The 22,313-nt window shown below is 38.4% G+C and overlaps 3 protein-coding genes across 7 annotated transcripts; 2 read left to right on the top strand and 1 right to left on the bottom strand.

Annotated features, from left to right (window-relative positions):
* Nucleotides 1-5,466: 5,466 nt before the first annotated feature.
* On the bottom strand, nucleotides 5,467-7,552 carry LOC121794708. The gene is made up of 4 exons (XM_042192995.1): nucleotides 6,978-7,552; nucleotides 6,177-6,329; nucleotides 5,887-6,092; nucleotides 5,467-5,792 (listed from the first exon to the last, which is right to left on the bottom strand). The coding sequence occupies exons 1-4, from the start codon at nucleotides 7,470-7,472 to the stop codon at nucleotides 5,585-5,587; spliced, it is 1,062 nt and encodes a 353-aa protein (XP_042048929.1). The 5' UTR covers nucleotides 7,473-7,552; the 3' UTR covers nucleotides 5,467-5,584.
* A 149-nt stretch (nucleotides 7,553-7,701) lies between these two features.
* On the top strand, nucleotides 7,702-14,088 carry LOC121794707 (ABC transporter B family member 26, chloroplastic-like). Its single transcript, XM_042192994.1, has 18 exons — nucleotides 7,702-8,512; nucleotides 8,931-9,058; nucleotides 9,270-9,312; nucleotides 9,567-9,611; nucleotides 9,709-9,831; nucleotides 9,906-10,009; nucleotides 10,346-10,400; nucleotides 10,484-10,554; nucleotides 10,904-11,006; nucleotides 11,456-11,666; nucleotides 12,311-12,384; nucleotides 12,525-12,581; nucleotides 12,812-12,886; nucleotides 12,970-13,044; nucleotides 13,121-13,402; nucleotides 13,473-13,537; nucleotides 13,606-13,666; nucleotides 13,744-14,088. Exons 1-18 carry the CDS (start codon nucleotides 8,069-8,071, stop codon nucleotides 13,822-13,824), a joined length of 2,097 nt encoding a protein of 698 aa, XP_042048928.1. The 5' UTR covers nucleotides 7,702-8,068; the 3' UTR covers nucleotides 13,825-14,088.
* Nucleotides 14,089-14,497: 409 nt separating this feature from the next.
* On the top strand, nucleotides 14,498-21,475 carry LOC121794706. 5 transcript variants are annotated; one of them, XM_042192991.1, is made up of 13 exons: nucleotides 14,498-14,891; nucleotides 15,809-15,857; nucleotides 16,367-16,747; nucleotides 17,181-17,554; nucleotides 17,630-17,818; nucleotides 17,989-18,180; nucleotides 18,672-18,746; nucleotides 18,820-18,886; nucleotides 19,047-20,103; nucleotides 20,193-20,249; nucleotides 20,619-20,693; nucleotides 20,837-20,909; nucleotides 20,993-21,475. In XM_042192991.1, the coding sequence occupies exons 1-12, from the start codon at nucleotides 14,562-14,564 to the stop codon at nucleotides 20,904-20,906; spliced, it is 2,916 nt and encodes a 971-aa protein (XP_042048925.1). In that variant the 5' UTR covers nucleotides 14,498-14,561; the 3' UTR covers nucleotides 20,907-20,909; nucleotides 20,993-21,475. The 5 variants fall into 5 exon arrangements, 4 of the variants coding, with proteins under 4 accessions (XP_042048925.1, XP_042048926.1, XP_042048924.1 ...); XM_042192992.1 differs by having other exon boundaries at nucleotides 16,373-16,747; nucleotides 20,837-21,475; XM_042192990.1 differs by having other exon boundaries at nucleotides 20,837-21,475.
* Nucleotides 21,476-22,313: the final 838 nt, after the last annotated feature.

The raw sequence follows: 22,313 nt of genomic DNA, 5'->3' as shown, positions 1-22,313 counted from the left end.
ACTCCAATTTCCGTAATAACCCTATAACTAAATCTGGACCACACATTTTTAAAATCACGTGGTCTAGATTCAAACTTAGATTTACTTCATAAAAAAAGCTCGGGGGTAAATATGTCATTTCGCCCATGATAAAATTTACGTATCCAAATTTCGCTCATTTAATTTCTGAATTTCGCTCATTTTATCATTTTATCAGTCAGTCAAAAGTATCATTTTATCAACTCAGAGTATCATTCTATCCAGTAAAACTATCATTCTATACAATAAACCTAACATATATCATTTTATCAGTCAGTCAAAAGTATCATTTTATCAACTCAGAGTATCATTCTATCCGGCAAAACTATCATTCTATGCAATAAACCTAACATATATCATTTTATCATTTTATCATTTTATCAGTCAGTCAAAAGTATCATTTTATCAACTCAGAGTATCATTCTATCCGGTAAAACTATCATTCTATGCAATAAACCTAATATAATCGGCACAATACATAATATACAAACCTACAAAGCAGTAAATGTATCATTTTATACTCTCAGAGTATCATTTTTATAAGGTTACTGTCATTTTATCCGCTTAGATTATCTTTTTATTAGGTAAAAGTATCATTTTATAAAACAAAAATGGCATTTCATACACCAAAAATACCTATCATTCTATCGGCTGAAAGTATCATTCTACCCGGCAAAACTATCATTCTATCGGCTAAAAGTATCATTCTATCCGGCAAAACTATCATTTTATGCAGTAAACCTAACATTTATAAGCTAAAAGTATCATTTTATCAACTCAGAGTATCATTCTATCCGGAAAAACTATCATTTTTATAAGGTTTCTGTAATTTTATCCGCTTAGATTATCATTTTATCAGGTAAAAGTATAATTTTATTAAACAAAAATGTCATTTTATACACCAAAAATACCTATCATTCTATCGGCTGAAAGTATCATTCTATCCGGCAAAACTATCATTTTATGCAGTAAACCTAACATTTATAAGCTAAAAGTATCATTTTATCAACTTAGAGTATCATTTTATCCGGCAAAACTATCATTCTATGCAATAAACCTATCATTTTATCATTTTATCAGTTAGTCAAAAGTATCATTTTATCAACTCGGAGTATCATTCTATGCGGCAAAACTATCATTCTATGCAATAAACCTATCATTTTATCAGTCAGTCAAAAGTATCATTTTATTAACTCAGAGTATCATTCTATCCGGTAAAACTATCATTATATGCAATAAACCTATCATTTTATCAGTCAGTCAAAAGTATCATTTTATCAACTCAGAGTATCATTCTATGCAATAAACCAATCATTTTATCATTTTACGTGATATTTGGCGAAATTCAGAAATTAAATGAGGAAAATGACAGTTTTACCCCCGCGCTTTTTTTTATGAAGTAAATCTAAGTTTGAATCTCAAAACTATCATTCTATGCAATAAACCTATCATTTTATCATTTTATCATTTTACGTGATATTTGGCAAAATTCAGAAATTAAATGAGAGAAATGACAGTTTTACCCCCACGTTTTTTTTATGAAGTAAATCTAAGTTTGAATCTCAACCGCATGATTAGAAATATGTGTGGTCCAGATATGGTTATAGGGTTATTACGATATATAGGGGTTATCATATGATCACGACTATATATATATATATATATATATATATATATATATATAGGGATGTATTCATTTCCTTTTCCTATATTTCCTCCTTTTTCCTTCTTAATATCAGCCATTAGATTAGAGAAATGGACGGTCAAGATCAACATTGGGTAATTAATCCCGTGTTGCATTATTTGTCCTATTTTGTGCATTATGAGGGTACAATAGTAATCTAATAATGGCTGGAAACCGCTACGAATAATGCACCACATGGTCACGAGTAATGCATATAATTGCCTATATAATGCACAATATGTGAACTGCAATGCATACGAACAAGATGTGCTGTGTTATGATGTTTGACACACGTTTCTTGTTTCCCCTAAGGGTTTAATAAGCTTAGGGGCTAGGGTATAGTACGTAGACATGTATGTAATCTTCACATGGTAACGAGTAATGAATATAATTGACTATATAATGCACAATTTGTGAACTACAATGCATACGAACAAGATGTGCTGTGTTATGATGTTTGACACACGTTTCTTGTTTCCCCTAAGGGTTTAATAAGCTTAGGGGCTAGGGTATAGTACGTACGCATTAATAACAAATTATAAAACGATACGAATAATTCACCAAATTGTCACGAGTAATGGATGTTATTAACTATATAATGCACAATATGTGAACTGCAATGCATACGAATAAGATGTACCATGTTATGATGTTTGACACACGTTTCTTGTTTCCCCTAAGGGTTTAATAAAGTTAGGGGCTAGGGTATAGTACGTAGACATTACTAAATGCACGTATGTAATCTTCAATCCGATGATTAACCCATATATACACAATACCTCTAATAATGCATAATATATTGAGATAATGACAATTAACAGCTACATAATGCACTACCTAAACCAAATAATGCACATACGTATATTCCAATAACAACAATTTGTTAGTAATGTCTACGTACTATACCCTAGCCCCTAAGCTTATTAAACCCTTAGGGGAAACAAGAAACATGTGTCAAACATCATAACATGGTACATCTTTTTCGTATGCATTGCAGTTCACATATTGTGCATTATATAGTTAATAACATCCATTACTCGTGACAATTTGATGAATTATTCGTATCGTTTTATAATTTGTTATTAATGCGTACGTACTATACCCTAGCCCCTAAGCTTATTAAACCCTTAGGGGAAACAAGAAACGTGTGTCAAACATCATAACACAGCACATCTTGTTCGTATGCATTGCAGTTCACAAATTGTGCATTATATAGTCAATTATATCCATTACTCGTTACCATGTGAAGATTACATACGTGTCTACGTACTATACCCTAGCCCCTATGCTTATTAAACCCTTAGGGGAAACAAGAAACGTGTGTACAAACTTCATAACATGATACATCTTATTCGTATGCATTGCAGTTCACATATTGTGCATTATATAGTCAATTATATGCATTACTCGTGACCATTTGGTGCATTATTCGCAGATACCAAAATGTGGCAGTTACTTTTCCGTCAAATGTCAATAATAACCCTGTAATGCATACAACCACCTTCTATAATGCAACACGGAACCAGTTTTATAGAATCAATCTGATCCGTTGATGCCTTAGATCTAACGCGTAATATTAAGAAGGAAAAAGGATCTAAGATGTGAAAAGGAGAATAACGCTCCCCTATATATATATATATATATATATATGCATTAAAGAACAAAATTAGTATCGTAGATTTGTGCAAAAAAAACTTTTCCGTCTTACAATTGAGTATGGTAGGTTCTAGCGTAAGAGCATCCCCAATCCCGTCCCCAATTTTGGCCCTAAGTCCCCTCCACATCATCATTCCCCTAAATTTGAGCATCAGACATCAACTCCTCTAACCTTGCGGGCCCCATCCCATGCCACAACTATTAAATTGTACTATTAACAACTTACAACCTATTTTACTCGTGAAATTAAAAATGCCTAACATATTCAAACACGAAAAAAGTTGTTCCTCATTCGGAAATAGAAAATTACAACATAGAAATTTAAAAATACAAAAAAATAAATAAAACATAACGTCAATGCTGGAAAATGTTGGTGCGTGTCCAAATTTCTTCAATTAGATCCGCTTGGAGGCGAGTGTGTAGTTCTTATTGGCGCATCGTAGCTAAACGAGCCATGACATTGCACATGTCAGGAGGAACACCATGCACGGGCGGGGCGGTGACAATGTAGCTATTGGCTGTGCTGGAGAGCGGATCGTCGCACCACAAAGTGACATTTTCTCCCTCGTCCTCAACGATCATGTTATGCATTATGATACATGCATACATGATGTCACTGATTAGTGGACAGTGCCAACCACGAGCCGCTCTCTTCACCATAGCCTACTGTGCTTGGAGGACTCCGAATGCACGCTCCACATCTTTCCGAGCCGCCTCTTGCTTTTGGGCTAACAATGCCCTCTTTTCCGTTGTCGGACATGTGATAGTCTTCACGAACACGGGCCATCGAGGGTAGATCCCATCTGCCAGATAGTACCCCATACTGTACCGACAGTGGTTGGCCGTGAACTCTACGTCCGACGCTCGCCCGTCACACAAGTCGTTGAACAATGGAGACTCGTTCAACATATTGAGGTCGTTGTTCGACCCAGTGACACCAAAGTAGGCATGCCAGATCCACAATCGTTGGTCGGCAATGGCCTCCAACACAATCGTTGGATGTGTGCCCTTGTGCCAGCTAGTGTATTGTCCTCTCCAAGCCGTTGGGCAATTCTTCCACTGCCAGTGCATACAGTCGATGCTGCCCAGCATCCCCGTGAAGCCGTGGGTCCGCTCGTGCATGTTCACCAACTTGCTAACGTCATCGGTCGTTGGCTTTCTCAAGTATGTATCCTTGAATGCTTCGACTAGTGCCCGACATAATCTAGCTAGGCAATCGCGTCCAGTTTGCTCGCTCATACGGAGGTACTCATCAAACATATCTGCAGTCGTTCCGTAAGCGAGTTGGTGTAGGGCGAATGTGCATTTCTGCAAAGTCGATATACTTTGCCGCCCAACAGCATCAGTGGTTTGCATGAAATACGAGTCATGAGCTACAACTGCGTTGACGATGCGCAGGAACAAAGGCTCCGCATCCGGAACCGACGACGTAACATCTGATCACTCCATCGAGGATCTCTAGAGAAATAATCTGTGAAAAACCGCAAACCAGCTTGTTCACGGTCTTGGTGGATATACATCTGAGTATGTGGTACCCGAACGTGTTGTTTGTTCCACGCTTGAACAGCAACTTGGCAGCGTTCCACCTCGTTGTTGATTTCTTCTTGGATTGCCGACATCGCCGCCTCTAACATTCGAGCCATTTGAGTTTCGATTGCTCTTTGACCTTCACAGCGAGGAGGCATTTTTTCGAATTTTATAGTGTGAGAGGGAGAGAAATGAAGTTGAATAGATATGAAAATGGATAGAGTGGTATTTATAGATAAATTTTTGAATTTAATAAAAAAAAATTGAATTGCGGCCTTGTCCGACCCGAACCCCATCTAACGCTGGCCGGACCGCATCGCATCCCGTCCCGAGACGCCTAACCCTGAGCCGGGCCGGACCCCGAGCGCGGCCCCGAGATGCTACTGCGTGACCGGTACGGTCCCAGGCCGGAAAACATCATTGTTTAAAGCGCTGGGCTGCAGGCCGGACCGCACTGGGGATGCTCTATGTTTTACAGTTTTGGTCCATAACAAATAATGATAAATTAATAATGAAGTAAAACAAAACAAAACAAAACAAAATATTGAAAGCAGAACGGAGTACAAGTACATGATCAAGCGTAACATAAAAGCATAAATTCCACTATATTACAAACTTAAAGAGTAACAAATCACGTATACATACAGATACAGTGAAACAGTAATACAAGAATGGCATCTGTACAAAATATATAAGGCTTCATCTTTGCAGAAGAAGAGCGGCGCCAACAAGACCTATCCACAGAGTTAAAGAAACCCAGAAAGCACTGTTCTTCTCCAGGCCGACGGGCGGTTTCCACACCATAAAATCCCCCAAATAGTCCTTGTCTGATGGAAGCTGATTACTCGTTGAACCACTCATCCTTTCATCCTTGTCTTTGTTTTTATCACTCCAAGTTGCCGCATAACTGATAATAATGCAGTCAAATGCAATCACAGGTTCATGTATATCAGATATTCTGAGAATATTTCAAGAAATTTTTCATGAATAAAAAGGCTTACCTATCATAAGTAGAACCTATGAGTGGGATTGTTACCATCTCCTCCTGCGATATCTTCAGCTTAGGCGCTTGCAGTATGTAGCGCAGCTCTGCAGCCTGGCGTCGGATGCTGACACTGGGATGTCTCTTTTCCAATTGCTGGTACAGGTCAATGCAGTCTGCGTGGCGGTTATTAGCCTCGTAAGCCATAGCTAACCATATTTGTATCTGATGATGAGAACCAAGGAAAGTTAGTTTAAGAAATGTGGTGGAAAATCTGAAGTTGGATGCTATATAGAGAGCATTACCAACCTCACCGCCAAACAGAGTAGGTCGAGGGATGATTGTGAGGGCGCCTTCAAGAAACTCGATGGCGCGCCCATACATACCCCTTCCGTATGCCTTCTGACCCAAATCGAACATTAACTGAGCTGTTTTCCTTCGTTCTGCTTGCTCCCTTGCTACCTTTAATATACACCCAATTCAAAGCTATTGCAACATAAAGGCAAATACAGTACATTTTACTAAGGTAATGTGCACTAGTATTTAGCTGCTCTATTTGGAGAAGAGAAAAAAGAAATTGACTGAGGTAATAATATTAGTATACAGAAGGATGATAACTATGAGCTGATTATTCTACTTCATTCTCATCCACTGCTCCCTTTAGATAATCAACAATTCGATTGTATAACAAAAAGAATAATACTATTATTCATCCAAGACTCTTCCATCTATCCATTGCTCCCTTTAGATAATAAACAATTAGATTGTACAGCAGATAGAATAATAAGTACTACTACGGAGTATTATTCATCCAAGACTCTTCCATCTTAACATAGTTCATTCACAATTGACTTTCAAGTAAAACAAAAGGCCTCTAAATTCTTCATTCCAACAATCAGCCACGGCACACCAAGTTAATATCATTTATAGTAATCTAATCTAACGAAACCAGTAAGATGAAAGTTCCAGTATTGAAATCTGAAGAAGAAACTACATGAAGTATTTTCAAAGAAAGAATTGGCAAGTAAATCATTACTGTATTATCTGGTGCAGCAAGGTTTTATGAAAAATTGAAACAAAGGATAACGCATACTCTGAAAAAAATCGAACCTTTTCAAGTTCCTTCTTCACTCTCATCCGCTTCTGCTCTTCAGTCTCCTCATCCGGTTCGCCATTACTATCGCCCTCGCCATACTCTTGATCAACTTGGTACTGCAGCTCCTCGGCCTTTTTCTCCAACTCTCTCATTTCTTCGATCTCCTTAACTCTCCTCCTCATCTCCTTCTCCCAGTTGAAACCACCGTCGTCTTCGAGCTCGTCCCCTAAGCCGTTGCCGTTGCCGTTCTCGTCGTCGCTCGAATTCTCGTATTCCACCTCATTCACCTTGGATTGGTTCGATTTCCGCTTGTTCACGTGCTTTTCTCTGTGATCGAACACCGATTCAAACGCCGCGTGGAAATTGGGGTTCTGGTGGAGATCCTTCCTGAAGAGGTTCAATACTGCGTCGGAGGGGAGTGGCCTGGGCCGGCGATCGGGGAGCGCGGTCCGCGGCGGCGACGTGGAGAGGTCCAGGAATGGAGAGACGTTTCCGAGCACTACGGCCATGCCAGCGGCGTCGAGAGGAAGGAAGTTTTGAGATTTATCTGTGTTGCTTTCTGATGGGAGAAGATTTCTGTTGGAAAAATATGGTGGAGATATTTCAGGACCAAGGACGGAAAAGGGCTCGCGGTTTTGGGTTGGCAGCGTGGGATCACAGGGGCAATAACGTCCAGAACAAAAAGAGAGGCGTGGCGCAGTGAGATGCCGTGTGGTGGCGGCTCAGACACGGAGATTCATCATCTCTACGGTTAAAAGTTCAAAACTTTCTGGTAATTTCAAATCTACATTGATATGCTAGTTAGTCTACTATTCGCCGCCCTATACAATTTCAGGATCACGCTAAATTTCTCCAACACGATTTAATTTAAATTCCTACATCAAATACTGATATGTACAGTACTTAATTCTTAGCGTGCACTTCTTTAAGAGAGGCATTGCTTCATTTCATTATTTTCCTTACTTTTGTCTGTACCTGCTGCCATTGTGTGTGCGTTGTCGCAAGGCAACGTGTCCACACAAATTCATCTTTGATTAAATTTAATACCAGAAATCGTTCTTGGAGGACTATTTTCCCACTTGTAATTTCTGATTGAAATTCAGTCATGGCTCTCTCTCTCTGCAACTCCCAACTCCTCCATCCGTTCCCCGTCCAACGGAGGAAGTTTTTAACCAAAATTCATTCCTTAAATCAAAATCTTAATCAAGAAAAACCCCAATTTAAGCGCTTCGCCTCTAGTAGAAGATTCCGCCACATTTCTACTGTGAAATCAGCTTCTGTAAACGGGTACCCAATCACCAAAGAGGATGGGGTTCCTTCCGCCGGCGGTGAGAAAATTGAATTGACTGAGAAGCTGAAGAAATGGGTCAAGTTTGCGCGGGAGATCTTTCCCGGTGGGGATTGGTGGAGGCTTCCGACGGAGGATATTGGAGATGTAATGGTGGCGAAACCCGTGACTGTTTTTCGTGCACTAAAGAAAATGTGGGACTTGATTGCGGAGGATCGATGGGTTATATTTACCGCTTTTGTTACACTCGTCATCACAGCAGTATGTGCAATCTAGTATATTATGTTTTCAATGAACGACTGGTTTTGCTGAGTGTCATTACAAAGATATGTGCTTAAGCTGTGGATGTTAGGTGGGTGAGTTAGTGCGTTAGGCCTTGAAATCGAGTTGAACTTGTTCGTTGTTTTGGTACTCGAATGAGTTGCTTATGCAGTGTTCTCTGTTGCTTGAGTGGAGATGGTCTTAAACAGTTAAGAGTGGCAAGTTTCTCCTTTGCTTATTTGAGTAGTTGATATAAGAATGCTATTATCGTTAAGGTTTTGAAATTTACTTGTTTTCTATTATTCTATACGTATTGTATACGTGCCAAGTTACACCTGTTGTGTTCTTCCATTACCTTCGACATTGTGTCTAATTTGCAGAAGTTTTATCATTGCTGAATTTCGTTGTTTTGGCTCAGCTTTCAGAGATATCGATCCCACATTATCTGACTGCGTCGATATTTTCTGCCCAAAGTAGCACCATTGCCCTGTTCCATCGAAATCTGCGCCTCTTAGTTATGCTGTGCATCACTGCAGCAATATGCAGGTTAAGATCGTTTACGGTCATAAGCTCCCTTCTTCATTAGATACTTGCTCTCACCTTGTTAAATGTCCTTTTTTCCTTCATAGCATATAGGGCAATTGTATAAACTCCACAACACAACATAATTATATATCTTCTGTAACAAAAGTGCTGCACCCTTTTCTGGACTGATATCTACACTACTAATACCTCCGTTTCTGGCTTATACTTGTAGTGGTGTGCGTGGTTGCTTGTTCGGCATTGCTAATATGATCCTTGTGAGTTCCCTCAACTGTATTTTATCTTTCTACAGCTTCTATTCTACAGGAAACTTTGTTGCTTTTTTTATGAATGTTGTATTAATGTATTACTAAGCTAGAGGAAACTTTCCAAATTGTTGATGGAAACCAAATGTAAAGAATGGACATGCACCCCTTCTATTACTCCACTAAGATTTTTAGTTCCTCATTTTGTCAATGTCCTCGTTCTAATCTAGTTATATTGATTACATAGTATAATTTATGTTGTCCAGGTCAAACGAGTGAGGGAAAGACTATACTCAACTCTACTTCTGCAGGTCCATATTTAGCTTTAAATAAATTCAGTTACGCAGCATTAAACCTAATTTGCATGTTGACATCATCATTTGATTTTTTGAATATATCCTTTTGTAGGACATATCTTTTTTTGACTCTGAAACAGTTGGTGATTTGACAAGTAGGCTTGGTTCGGATTGCCAACAAGTATCACGTGTGATAGGAAATGACCTGAATCTGATACTGCGCAATGTTCTTCAGGTTTGTCTGTTTTACATAGAAACGCTTAGTACAGTTGGTCTTTAATATGAGGATCTCATTACTACCCTCTGTAGGGTTCAGGTGCTTTGATCTACTTATTGGTTTTGTCGTTGCCACTTGGACTATGTGTATTGGGCATCTGCGTCTCCCTCTCAACTATTATGCTGATATATGGCCAGTAAGTATCTTCTGCATCCTTTTATTATGTACATCAGATACTTTTATCTAAATTCTCTTGGGATATACGTAGTTATATTTCTCGTCAACTAATAATAAATTTGCTCTGGTAACAAGTTCTAGCCTTCAGCTATATTCTCCTAGATGCAGTAGTAAGTTATGGAATTTTCTTGATATTGGGATGGGTCTGAGATATGGCCTTGTTATTGGATTTGTAGCTGGTTTCTTCAGATCATAGGATTTTTAACTCTTAACAAAAGTTACTCTTTTATTTAGGAGTCCATGTTTTCATCTCTTTTACTTCCATATTATTTAAATTGTTCTCTCTCTTGTATAGGTACCAAAAGAAATCAGCCAAGTTAACTCAAGAGTTTACTGCTTCAGCCAATAATGTAAAACACAAATATTTCTTTTCTGGGTCCACAGCCATGCACTAAAGTTCTCATGGTATATGAATTTCTTTGGAATGATATAGGTTGCCCAAGAGACATTCTCTTTGATGAGAACTGTTCGGGTATATGGTACAGAGCAACAAGAACTTGGAAGGTAAATTTCTTTATTATAGATTTTCTTCATTCTCGAATTCATCTTTGTAATCCTATTCTTAACTAAGTCAAATTTTGTTGGGAGTCTTAATCAGTGTCATCATTTTCTCTCCAATGTCAAAAGTCACAATTGTAGTAAATGGGGTAAATTTAAAAGGGGGGTAAATTAAAAAGGGTGTTTATGTGATTGTGAAAATGAAGGACTAATAACAGTTGGTAAATTAGTTATTCTGGAATCTGGATTCATTTTTTTCTTTTGGTTATCTACACATTATGTAATGTAATGGAGTTCAATAATATCTGCTTTGAAATTAATAAGTTCCCCAATCTTTCATTATCTTGGTGACTAGGTACGAAAGTTGGCTGGAGAAATTAGCTAGCATAAACTTGCGACAGAGTGCAGCTTACGGGTTCTGGAACTTCGGCTTCAACACTCTATACCATGCAACTCAGGTTTAGACAATTTCACAGATAATATAAATGTAATTTTCAGCATTTTGGCTCAGTGTTCAATCTCAATTAAAGTCTGAACGTTTCCTTTTCTATATTCATCATGAACTTCCATAATCCATACATCTTTTTCCACCACTTCTTAGTTTATGTGTCGTGTATCTCAAGTCCCTTTCTGACTTTGGGCCGACTCTTGAAAATGTCTTTGATGAATGAAGTTTTATTGGTTTATCTTTTCTTAACTCCTTTGAAGTTTCCATTTTATTGTTGTAGCTTGTGGGTTTCTCTCCTATAAGATATACGGTATATCTTTATGATTATAAAGTAATAAGGTTCTGATGTAGCATTTGAGTTAGTCAATTGCATTTGATATGAATATTATCTGGATCATCATAGTAGATATCATTTGGGACTAGTAAATTTGACATAAGTTTTCCTGTGTCATGTTGAAGGTCATTGCTGTGGTGATAGGAGGAATGTCCATTCTGAGTGGTCAAATTACAGCGGAGCAACTGACAAAGTTCATTTTATACAGTGAATGGCTAATCTATTCTACATGGTGGGTCGGGGATAATTTATCAAATTTGATGCAGTCTATTGGAGCAAGTGAAAAAGTTTTTCACCTGATAGATCTTTCACCCTGCGATCAGTTTACTGCAAAAGGCATGTACTTTCTCTTAACACATGAGTATTCAACTACCATATCCCCCCACCCCATAAAAAATTTCCATTTAGTTTTAGAATTTTATTTTGGTTTTGCTTTTTAGGCACTGTTTCGTTTGAATTGGCACTACACACTGACTGTGCAGAAGTGTAATGATAATGCAGAGCTCAACATTTAGTAGTTTGAATGAGGATCTAGGCATTTCTTAATCAGTGAATAGTGGAGCAGATGCATAGAGTGCATAGTTTCTTAATAGATGGTGACTTGAGGATTAAGTCCCTCGATATATTTTTATCACGCCGCACAAACTTATATTAATCTTATAAAATCAATGTTTGGACTTTGGTTTGCTTTGTGCTAATGTAATGCATAATACCTGGGATGCCTCAAAAACAGAAAAATCAAAGTTCTCGGAGGATTTGTGTTGCTTTCTGAAGTTGTTGGTGAGATTCTCAGTTTACACCCCTACTCGAAAACATGAACATTAGTGTCACCTGCTCCTAACTTTAGCCTTTAAGATAGAGAAAGATATCACCCGTAAGAACTCCTTTAGACGTCTCACAAACTACACATTCTCCATTGTTTTCATGTCAAATATCTAGGTTAATAGCATTTACTTGGATTTTTGCTCTAATATATACAGGCTTAAGGCTACAAAAGTTGATAGGATGGATTGAGTTTGTGGATGTGTCCTTCCACTATCCTTCCAGGCCTTCGGTAAGCTTCACATCATTGACCTTATGTATTGTTATAAATTCTAAAATCCAAACTATGACATAGAATGCTTTGCAGTAGCACGCCTCATTTGCCTCGAACACTCTACATGCTGCTAATATCTTGTTACCCTTTTCCCACAGTTGTCTATACTGCAGAACTTCAACATGACAGTTCATCCTGGGGAAGTAGTTGCCATTGTAAGATAGTTTCTTATTGTTTCATTTGTGTTATGGTGTGCGATATACAGTAATTTTTTGGATGTTTTTCTTCTCATCTTTAGCATGTTTAGTACAGTTCTGTTTCAGTTTGTATCAAGTGACATCATAATGGCATTACCAAACTGTTATTTTCCCAATCAGTATTTGTCTTTTACATCAAAATAATGAATTTTGGGCCCGGATGCTGTGTAATGCTTCAAAGTTTTCAGGTTGGCCTGAGTGGTAGTGGGAAGAGCACCGTAGTGAACCTTTTGCTCCGTCTTTATGAACCAACAAATGGGGAGGTCAAAACATTATAGTCTGTCTCATCCATATTCTATTTTTTATGATATGCACGTTTTAATGTCGTTCTTATTTCCAACTTCAGATACTTGTTGATGGCCACCCAATGAAATCACTGAATGTTAAGTGGTTAAGAGAAAGGGTCGGATATGTGGGACAGGTACTACACCTTGTGTTCTACTAAAAATTTAATGCAAGCAGAATTATTTAATTGTATATATATTGTAAATATATAGGAGCCCCGACTCTTCCGCATGGATGTAAGTTCAAATATAAAGTATGGATGCCCTCGAGCTGTTACTCAGCAGGATGTGGAATTGGCTGCCAAGCAGGCTTTTGCTCATGATTTTATACTCGCCCTGCCGAATGGCTACCAAACCCTAGTTGATGATGATTTGCTCAGCGGAGGACAGAAGCAGCGTATTGCTATTGCTAGGGCCATCCTTAGAGACCCGAGCATTCTGATCATGGATGAAGCTACGAGTGCTCTAGATGCAGAAAGCGAACACAATGTTAAGGTAGACAAAGTTAGACATACATATGCATAATAACACAATCTTGCTTTGCTGATTCTGGCATTGTCAACAGGGTGTTCTTCGCACTGCGAAAACCGAGATGCAAAATAAGAGGACAGTTTTCGTGATCGCACACAGGTGAGTTTGCACGCCTTTGCAGGTGGATTTCCTGCAGTTTTCCTTTTCTGATGAACCTTTTTTTGCAGACTATCGACAATCCAAAGCGCAGACAGGATAATTGTAATGGATAGTGGTAAAATCGTTGAGGTACGATGTTTTAACGCTATTTGAGACAGGCAATTGCTTGCAGTTAGTCTGAGCATTGCTATTCTTCTAATATTCAGATGGGCAACCACACGGATCTGCTTATGAAAGATGGTTTATACGCACGATTGATAAGAAGACAGGCGGACGCAGTTGCCTGATCTTGTAGAGCACATATACTTCCTATAGATCTTATACGAAAACAGAGTAGGACGACCAAACTCGAGCACGAACAACCATATCTGTCGTTGCTGGCTGGTTGAAGAGGAAATATTGACAATATCTGGCAGCGCCATTGGCTAACTGAAGAGGAAACCTTGAGCGCCTCAAATCTTTATAAATGGGGTTTGAGATACAAAGAAAGTGTATTCTTTTGCTCGACTTCTTCCATTGATATGAAAGGAAATTATGATGTTTTTCATCTATTCATATTGCCTCTTTCCATCAGAGGAGGTTGGCTGGTTGAGCATTTCAATATTTTAACCTTTTTTTTTCAGATGATTCTTTCTTTCCAAACAAAAAACAATATTGAATATGTCGTGTTTCATCGGTAATTTTTTATTTGAGGTGAAGGGTTTTTGAGTAATAATTGAAAATTAGAGATGATGCAAACGCCCATAAATAAGTTGAAATAGAATGGCTTCATCCCTAATTTTCACACCAACTTAAATACTACTAATAAAATGAAAATATATTGCTATAAAAAACTGACCATTCCCTCAAAAGTAAATAAATTTTTTAATGAAATTAGAAATTTGTAAGAAAATTGTAGTAATACTATCTATTTCCCTCATTTTCTGCCAAATTTATATTCTATGAATCGAAGTGCCAGAATACAAATCCAGTTACAAAGATAAAACCCTTAAAACCCAAATCATACTCGCGTCAAAAATTGGACATGGACTACCAGCAGCCCCACGGCTACATGAGGCATCCCCCGCCACCGCCCGCGGCGGATCCGTTCCAAAGACCACCACTCCCCCCGCCCCAATCCAATCATCCGTGGCCCTATCCCCCTACCCAATTTCAATACCAACCCCAAACACAACACTCCCCTTCCCCTCCTCCTCCGCAGTGGCTACCGCCGCCTCAGTCCTCTGACCATCCTCAATACGCTCAACATCCTTATCAGACGCATCAGCCTCCGCATTACCATGCCCACCCTCACTATCCGCCTCCGCCCCAGCTTCCGCCTAGACCGCCTCACGCTTCTCAGTCCTACCCTCAGGTATCTTTCGTATTCGATTTGATTTTGAGAAAAATGATTGGACTATTTTTTCTAATAGACATGCCTAGCGTGTTGTCTCCGGCTTTGTTTAATGATTGAATGATTGAACTAGGTTTTATAGTGCGTTTGAAGTCCATGAATTGGCTTTGAGGATATTGAATAATTGTGCAAGCAGTTTTGCTTTAGCCTTTATGTGCTTTCCATATGATTTTTTGTTACAATTGAACTGGTCTCATATGGATATGAGAGTAATATGTCATTGTAATTGTAGTATTTGTTTACCTTTATCAACTAGAATTGTTTCTACTTTCATTTTCATCGCATAGTGGTTGAATGCAAATTTTTTTGGAAGAATATGAAAAGAGCCTCATAACCTCAGTTCTGAAATTATAAGGATGTATGATGACTGACTCATCGTAGAAAATTGATTATTGGCTGAGGTCATGTAATTTCAATCCTATAGCTGATGCACCGTCTGCTAATAAACCAACTATTTTCTGAGTTGTAAAGAAAATAAATGAGAACATCCATGAACTGGTTGCTTTTTAATGGTAATGAAATGATGAGATAATGGTGATATCAAATATTCTAATAATCCATTTGGAGGTCATTGTAATGTAAAATTTTTTATTATCTGACAGGATTTTGCGTTAACCTTCTACGAACCGAAAAGACTACTATCTCTGTTGTCTAACATTTTGTATTAATGCACTGAAAATAACTGCTGTAACCTTTAATTCGGGCATTTTCAATTTCTTTAAATATTTATAGAGTGATAAAGTGCCCATTGTCACTTTTGTTTACAGCAGGTAATTTTCTGCTCATCTATTTCATTTTCTAGCTTACTTATGATTGATCTCGATGAACATTCTCGGACCACATATGTGATTTTTAACATTGCATGGTTATTATTGTAGGACTGGGGAAGTGGCGGTTGGAGTCATCATCAAAATTGGCAATACCCAAGTTAGTCCAGGATATGCTATCTTTTGCTGGGAATGTTTTGTTCATTTATGCTTTAGGCTAAGATCTATAAGTGTTTCTTTTTGGTCTTGCACGGAACTTTCTTCATAGAAAATTTGTATCATTGCAGTTGCAGGGTTCTTTCTGAATTATTATACGACCAAACTATAAAGTTCAAACTTGATCACGACCAATAAAACACATTAATACCTAGTTAATTTTCTGATTTCAAAATATGGCTAAAGTGGAGCATAATTCTAGGAACTGATGTTAGTTTTGTACGATCGGAATCAGTTAATGTCTACCACTCACTTTTGGATCTACTCTTCTGGAAAACTCATTCTCAAGCTTTTATATCTTAGACGCAATCCAATTCTTATGTTGGGGAAAATATTGATTTTTTACACAATTTTTTTCCCATTCACCTCTAATCCCGCTTGGAGTTCTGGTCAGCTGAAATGTTTGATTAGCATCTTTCTTTGTGAGTCTGCTAATTTAAATCGCATTTAAAGCTGCAGCTAATAACAATGAAGAAGACTGGGCAGCTAGAGCTAAGGCATGGGCTGCTGCTAAATCTGCCTCGGACAATCAACACACTCCATCACATTTTGGACCAGGTGGGAGACCAGAAGAGCAAAATCATTTCCACGAGAAATATCCTCAACAATTTCTTGATGGGCATGTGCCAGTAGCTCCAGCATCAAACTATCATCAATTCCCAGTTGCAATGGGGTCGTCAAACAGGACAGGTGTAGATGTACACACTCCATTTCCTGCTAGAGATGGAGGCACAGCTGGAGATTCAATTCCACCTTTCCCTCCACAAGAAAAATCACCTATAAGTCCAATAGTCCATCAGCAGGAGGTACCTTCTAGTTATTCTTCTGTTGCAGGTAAAAACTTAATTAGTATATCAGTTCTGCTGTGAATCTGTGCTAAGCTATTGATTCTCCTTGCTTTATATGTTTCGAACAAGCATGTGAAGTATACCATTGCACTTTCAAATCTTAGACATGCATGAGGTAGAGAAAAGCAACAACTAAACAGCTTAAGTTGGGAAGGGTGTCCTACTCCTAGACAGTGATTATAGCCATTCATTAGGATCCTCACTATAGTCTGGGAAGACGTTGTAGGCCTACTTGAATGCTTAGGTAAAGACATGAAATTGTTAGTAGTACTATCCACTATCAAGTGGATAAACCAATAGGACGGCAACAGAACTATCAGGGTATTGGCTTTATAAATCTCAAATTGAAATCAGGCATTTACTGTTATCAAAATTTTCTATTATTATGAAAAACGTTCCTTACTTGTTTTTTATTGCAGGTAATGTGGAGTCTGTGGATAGATACGAAAAGCTCAATAGCTCTTCATCTACTCCAGTTGCCTCTTTTCCGCCACATCATTTTCATCATATGCCGCACACAACTGGCAGATGGATGGAAGAACCTCATCATGTACTTAATAGCCAGCCAACTGAGTCTGTAACTGACATGAGCGATCAACCACTGAATTTTGCACCACATTACAATCGTGATCCTGAGACACATGTCCAACCCAACTATGCTCACTCTTCCTGCGATTCTGTTAGAGGCGGAGATCCTACTGTGGCTATGTCTTCAAACTATGCGTGGCCTCCTCATGCTGCACCTGGGGCTGCTTATCCTCCACCACCTCCGGCAATGCCATTAGGGTCACAGGTTTTACATCGAGCCTGCATATGCTTGTAATTTATATCCTCACTACACTTACTAATGTCATTTGGCTTCTTTAAGGTTGATCATCCAATAGCTATGCCTTCTCCAGTATCTGGACATACTGCTCCAATATTTCCTCCTGGTCCTGGTTTCCAGCCTACTGTTCCAATGGTAGGTAGTGGTGTTTTTGGGGTTGGTGCAGGAGTAACACCTCATCCCACCACATTTTCAGGAGATGCTTTTGGTTCAGCTGACCGTCCTAAAAAGGTGAGTATCACCATATGTTGTTAGGAACTATAACCTTCTATGATCGTAGATTAGATAGTCATAACAAATTGTTAATAACAATATAATTTTTCTCTTTCCTGATTAACATGTTGTCAGCTTGAGTTTAACAACTAGTCCAGTCACTTAGAGATATTTGTTTTGTATCATAGGCATCCGTACCTAACTGGCTTAGGGAAGAAATCATTAAAAACAAGGCTGTTATCACAAGTTCAAGTTCTGCCCTGAATTTTCCCAAGGAGGAATCACAATTCATGAATGATGATGATAACGATAAGCCTTCTAGGAAGGGAGATCAATCAGACCACAAAAGCAACGATTCATCAACAGAAGATGAAGATGAGGTATCCCCTCTCTAAATGTTGACTCAGAGTTCTGTGGTTGATGGATGGCCATATATTCCATTGTATCTTATGTTCTACCTCTTCTTTGAGTTTTAAATTGCACTATACACTCGTGTCTATTTATCAATGAAAATTTGTTTGAAGTCTTTGCTATGTCCCAGTCACTTACCCACCCACTTTGCTATGTCCCAGTCACTACCAATCCCACTCTGTGATTTATAAGTTTTTACTAGCTTGAGTATCAATATATTACTCCGTGCCATTCAAAGGGAAGCATTTCTTTTTCAGCAAGGGATTTTATGTAGTGTTGTTTAAGTGTGTTAGGTCCAGAGAAAATAAAGTAGCAGAGAGAAGTAGAGAGTGGTGTTTCCATTTTTAGAAATGTGTCACTTTGAGTGGGACAAAGGGAGTATTATTCATTGTACCTGGTCTTGATATCAAAAAGCAAAAATGAGTTCCAGATTGATGCTAATACTTCTTCCTCTTTGTAGGATGAGGTTGAAGTTGCTAGAACTGCAGCTATTAACCAGGAGATAAAGCGTGTTCTGACTGATGTTCTTCTGAAGGTTCCAGATGGTCCATTACTATTAAAGTTCATTTTGCCTTAGAAGCATGTTTTGACCATATGGTATATGGCAGGTTACTGATTATCTGTTTGATGAAATAGCTACCAAAGTTCTGAAAGAAGATGGTCCCTCTGTTGAAGGTGGCTGACTACAAGTGGACAGTCTTTCCATATCAAATTGATTCCATATGCCATGTTTTTACATGATTTTCAATAGGATAGTTTTAGAAGAACAACTCGATGCTTTTTCATATTTTCTATTTGCATGATAAAGTTTCTTATGTCCTTTTCATTTGTGTAGTTAATCGAGATGGTGACTTGTCAAACCACCACTTATTGCCTTCTGCTCCATCAGTTTCAACACCCAAGGCCTCTGCCAAGATTCTGATCCCAACCAAGGCCAAGGGAAGTGACAATGAGGATGCTAGTGAAAGATCTACTTCTGGTTCTGCTGGAGATATACTGGGGCTGGGTAATTATGCCTCGGATGAGGAAGATGAGATACAGAATCCAGGCAAGCCAGATTTAAAGGACGGCTCCATGCAACAGAGCAAGCTTTTGGACTCTAATCCTGTCATTGAGAACAGTGGTTCCCAGGAACAAAGAAATGTTCCAGCTAGTGCTGCTGAAAATCTGCCAAATGATAATATGGCTGCTAAAGAATTTGCATCAGATAATAGTCTGCATTCCTCTAAGAGATTGTCTGGCACTGTAGAAAATGAGTACCAGCAAGGTTATGATACTTCTATATCGAGCAACTATTTGACTGAAAAGGCTGTTGAGAGAGATGAAATACCAGATGGGAATTTTGAAGCTCAAAGGTGGATGAACAATGATTCCCGGACCCAAAATACCCGGAGCGGACCTGATAAAAATTATGAGCTTGAAAACAAAAGAAGCTCAATGAAGAAAGAGCAAAAAAAATCAGAAAGTTCTAAGGGTAAACTGGATAAGAAGGGAGATGAAGAACATAGAAGACATGAAGAAAGGCGAGCAAGAGCTGGTAGGAATGACCATCATGATAATTTCAAAGATAAAGTGAAGGAGAAAGGTAAGACTGATGAAAAAGCAATTAACAATGAACCAAGGAGGCGGCCCTCTTCTTCCGATGACAAGGAAGGGACAATTGAGGCACACAAAGATAAAAGTAGTAGTAAAAAAGACAATGATGGGAAAAGGAAAGAGAGAACAGGGGATGACAGAAAAGAACGATCTAGACATAAAAGTGGTACTGAACCCAGTAGACATAAACGGCGCCGGTCATCTTCAGTTGGTGCCAGGGATAGAGGGACCAAGGATAACTCCTTGGATAGTCGTGCAAATGAGTCAAGTGATGAGTCATCAGATGATTCTAGAAGGTGTTTTTTCTGAGAGAAATTATTATCATCTTGTTAATAATCCCCACATACTTTGTTGAAATGTATATATAATATAATTTGGTGGCCAGGAAATTACATCACTCGAGAAGACATAAATCTCCATTGCCCACCAGGACAAGAAAAAGGTACCTCTACCTCAAAAGTTTACTCTAACCAGTCTTCATGTACATTATACCATCTATATTTCCTGATTTTTATGTTGGGAAATATTTTAGTCCTTTCAGGGTACATACTTTTATTTTCCTTATATTTTTATTGGTCTGTCTCCGTCCCTCATTATGACCTCTTCTCAACATATTGACTTGATTTTATTTCTGACAAATTGTTAACATCTCTTGCTGCTGCTACAATCTCTAGCCTAAAAAGAGATTTTGGTAATGTGAAGGCATGAGCTTTGTTTAGATCTATGGTTGGAGTCTGTCTTAAGCTAGAAATTAGACAAGTAAATCTTATGTTCTATTCTCACTGGCTTAGTATGTAATGTTTCCTTCTAGACAAGTTTTGCGGTCACCCCATAGCAAGCATTCTAAGCCCAGGAATTCTCCCTACTCTTCTCTTGAGAGTACCAGGTACCCTCTAATCCGTTTTAGTTGTATTCTGTAATTATTTATGAGACTTGCCATCCATCAACTCAGCAGTCTGCAACTCAGGTGAAAAGTATTGTTTGCAGCAATGACATTTACTGTTGCATTGGTATGATTTGAAATTTCAGGGGGAAAAGATCACCATCACTGTTGCCATCAAGATCGAGATCCAGATCGCCTGTGCACCGCCGACGATAGTAGGTTTGAAACTGGGTGAAGCCCGACTTATCTCCATGCTAAGCCATATCCTGCCACCATGAATGATGATATGAAGTCACACACAGGAACAATGTGGAGAAGCTAAGGTATCAGCTCACAACCTTTGATTGGGTGGGAATTGATTACTATCTTGGAAGAAGTCAAGATACGTCTGCAGGGTTGCTATGTGGAGATGGCGACATGATGCTGTAAAGCCACCATTCAGCATTTTCTGGACATAGACTCATGTTTCAAATGGTGTTATGGTACTATAACCTGTTGTCTAGTATCAGTTTCTATTATAATTGGATTACCTGCCAGTGCTGGTCTTGATTTTGTTGGTTGATGTCCATCAAATCAGCTACACAGCTTCCGAGTCAATGTTCATGGTTTTGATGCAGGTTCAACCTTTGTTTAAGCTGTAGTATTAGCTGCTGCCTTATTCCTTCAATGTAATCAAACTACTTATGCAATCTTCACTTTGTATGTAGAATATGTAGAATCTCGACTGCACAATACCTTTTCGGCACATTCTTACATCGGTTTTATCTACAAAAATTGACATAAAACTTGTCTAGTCCAGCAATATAATTTCTTGTGTTCACTTATTTAAAGCCATGGCTAATACATATTGCGTCACATGATGAACTAATCCTTAACAGAACTTCAGCAAGTCATTTTAGGTTTACTGTCAACTTCTCAACGTTACAATGTGTAAACATTGGAGCATGTCGAAAAAGTTTCTTGAATCATGGAATGGATGTGGGTACAACAATTGAAATACTAAATTTACATTTCTCTAAAATCAGTTTGCAAGTTGCAACCTAATGAAAACCTAAATCCTAAGAGCTCTGTTAAGTGCAGATGTAGTTTAGATGACTTGCAAGTTGCATTGTAATGATGTCTGATCTATACACGTCTGTATGTCCTGCACTTAAACGTATCTTTATCTTACTTGGATTGATCATTTTTTCTGTAATTTGATCTTCTTTCCTTTTTCGTATCCTACTGTCTCTTCGATCTACCAATTTGTTCTGTATCCAGTGTTGGCCTTGAAGCAGAAGATCTCGATTCTCTTCGGCAAATTTCTTGGTCAATCATCAGATCTCTTACCTTATCAAAAGTTAGTTTTGACTCTTCGACGCTTACTCCTGTCATTGCACATACCCAACTGTCTGTCATTGCGCAGACCCAACTGTCTGGCAGAGACGATAGTAAAATAAGGCCACAAATCTCGTCATCGAATTTGACATCAGCCATGTTCAATTGCACATTAGTCATGTTGAACTTGTTCAGATATTGTTGAACGGGTGTTCTCTCTAGCATTCTCAAATTAAACAATCGCCTTATCAGATGTACCTTATTTGATGTGGATGGTCTTTGATATATCTCTTCCAAGGTCTTCAT

This window comes from Salvia splendens, chromosome 3 (assembly GCF_004379255.2).
Source record: "Salvia splendens isolate huo1 chromosome 3, SspV2, whole genome shotgun sequence".
NCBI lineage: Eukaryota > Viridiplantae > Streptophyta > Magnoliopsida > Lamiales > Lamiaceae > Salvia > Salvia splendens.
Note: the sequence above shows the minus strand (reverse complement) of the source record. Positions and strands in the feature narration are given on the sequence as shown.

Bases quoted from the DNA above. Each gene is read 5' to 3' on its own strand.
- LOC121794708 (XM_042192995.1), bottom strand. From the start codon at position 7,472: ATGGCCGTAGTGCTCGGAAACGTCTCTCCATTCCTGGACCTCTCCACG. The intron at 6,330-6,977 runs GTTCGATTTTTT...TGTATATTAAAG, and splicing joins TGAAGAAGGAACTTGAAAAG to GTAGCAAGGGAGCAAGCAGA. The intron at 5,793-5,886 runs GTAAGCCTTTTT...CATTATTATCAG, and splicing joins ATAGGTTCTACTTATGATAG to TTATGCGGCAACTTGGAGTG.
- LOC121794707 (XM_042192994.1), top strand. From the start codon at position 8,069: ATGGCTCTCTCTCTCTGCAACTCCCAACTCCTCCATCCGTTCCCCGTC. The intron at 9,313-9,566 runs GTGAGTTCCCTC...TATGTTGTCCAG, and splicing joins GCATTGCTAATATGATCCTT to GTCAAACGAGTGAGGGAAAG. The intron at 10,010-10,345 runs GTAAGTATCTTC...TCTCTTGTATAG, and splicing joins ATTATGCTGATATATGGCCA to GTACCAAAAGAAATCAGCCA.
- LOC121794706 (XM_042192991.1), top strand. From the start codon at position 14,562: ATGGACTACCAGCAGCCCCACGGCTACATGAGGCATCCCCCGCCACCG. The intron at 17,555-17,629 runs GTTTTACATCGA...GGCTTCTTTAAG, and splicing joins CAATGCCATTAGGGTCACAG to GTTGATCATCCAATAGCTAT. The intron at 20,250-20,618 runs GTACCTCTACCT...GTTTCCTTCTAG, and splicing joins CCCACCAGGACAAGAAAAAG to ACAAGTTTTGCGGTCACCCC.